General features: G+C 37.0%; 1 protein-coding gene across 2 annotated transcripts in view; it reads right to left on the bottom strand.

Moving 5' to 3' along the window:
* The window catches only part of LOC107656710 (protein CROWDED NUCLEI 3-like), a 6,153-nt gene continuing 4,713 nt past the window's right edge, over positions 1–1,440 (bottom strand). For both annotated transcript variants that reach the window (XM_016444651.1, XM_016444650.1), the window contains one exon: positions 1–214. In XM_016444651.1, the coding sequence (XP_016300137.1) occupies positions 190–214 (25 nt within the window). In that variant the 3' untranslated portion in view covers positions 1–189. The remainder of the gene's footprint in view (positions 215–1,440) is intronic.

The following is a 1,440-nucleotide window of genomic DNA, read 5'->3' as shown; positions in this document are numbered from 1 at the left end:
TTTTCACATCTGTCTTCATTACACATTTATTTTGTGCATTGTATATAAGGAAGCATACCTTATTTTATGGAATAACATATTTAACAAAGTCAAAAGAGGGGTGTGAAAAAAAAAGCTATACACAATTCCATTCAGAACATTTTTCCTGAGCACTCCACTGGAGTTCAGAAGATCCTTCACAAAGCTCCTTCACAGGCTACCTGCACACAACTTCCTGTAAACAGACAAGCAAAAAGACTTGTGAAAAAGATTCTGATTCGTGACCTTTGACATTAAAAACAGCATAACTATAGACTATAGACCCTTTTCACATTTCCGGGGTTCTCGTTATAGCAGAAATCATCATAGTTAACTTCTATAGTGGTGAATGGAAACAAAACAAAAAAAAGCAAAAGAAAAAAAGTCCATGATAAGGTTTAGGGGGAAAAAAAGAAAGATGTCAAATTTTTCATCACTCTCTCAGCCAATATATTAAGGTGTATTTACACTCTGTGCCTGCTTGAAATTCAGTGTAAAGGCATAATGCCACATAAAAGCCAGACTAAATGCATATTACTAATCAAACTATATTTTGATATATTTAAGGTAGGAAATTTACTAAATATTTTCATGGAACATGATCTTTACTTAATATCCTAATGACTTTTGGCATAAAAGAAAAATCGATAATTTTGACCCATACAATGTTTTTTTGACTATTGCTAAAAATATACCCAAGCGACTTCAGACTGGTTTTGTGGTCCAGGGTCACAATTATGCCTGCTCAGACCCACTTCAGCCCCAAGTATCAAATTATACAGTTGTAATTGCAATGTAAATGCATGTAATGCCACCTCTGAGCAGCATTAAAGAGTCAGTGTAAATACATCTAGGCATAATTTAGTCTGGCTTTTATGCGGCATTGCAGCCTGAAAGGGTTAGTTCACCCAAAAATGAAAATTAGACTGTGTTTTACTCACCCCAGAGGCATCCTAGGTGTATATGACTTTCTTCTTTCAGACGAATCCAGTCGGGAGTTATATTAAAAATTGTCCTGGCTATTCCAAGCTCTATCATTGCAGTCAACGGGTGTTGCAGTGCTTCAGTCCCAAAGAAGTGAAATAAAAAGCGCCCATCCATAAAAAAAAAAAAAGTGTCTCACATGGCTCCGGGGGGTGAACAAAGGCCTCCTGTAGCGAATCGATGCGTTTTTGTAAGAAAAATATCCATATTCAAAACATAATAATCACTTTAATCTAGCTTGTGCCAACAGTTGTACACAAAAGCAGATCCGGGCTGATGACGTATGAGGTCAGCGTTGTGCATGCGCCGGTGAGTCTCGTGAAAACCAACGTTTGTTAACAGGAGCAAAGGAAGCAAAGTTTCCTTACTTTAGCAAAGGAAAACCAGTCTCCTCTTGGCTTATATCGAAATCCTCTGACATTCTTCTTTACAAATCCT

The sequence above is a fragment of the Sinocyclocheilus anshuiensis genome, unplaced genomic scaffold, assembly GCF_001515605.1.
Source record: "Sinocyclocheilus anshuiensis isolate Anshui unplaced genomic scaffold, SAMN03320099.WGS_v1.1 scaffold1683, whole genome shotgun sequence".
Classification (NCBI taxonomy): Eukaryota; Metazoa; Chordata; class Actinopteri; order Cypriniformes; family Cyprinidae; genus Sinocyclocheilus; species Sinocyclocheilus anshuiensis.
The sequence above is the reverse complement of the archived record's forward strand: the minus strand, read 5'-3'. Positions and strand labels throughout refer to the sequence as shown.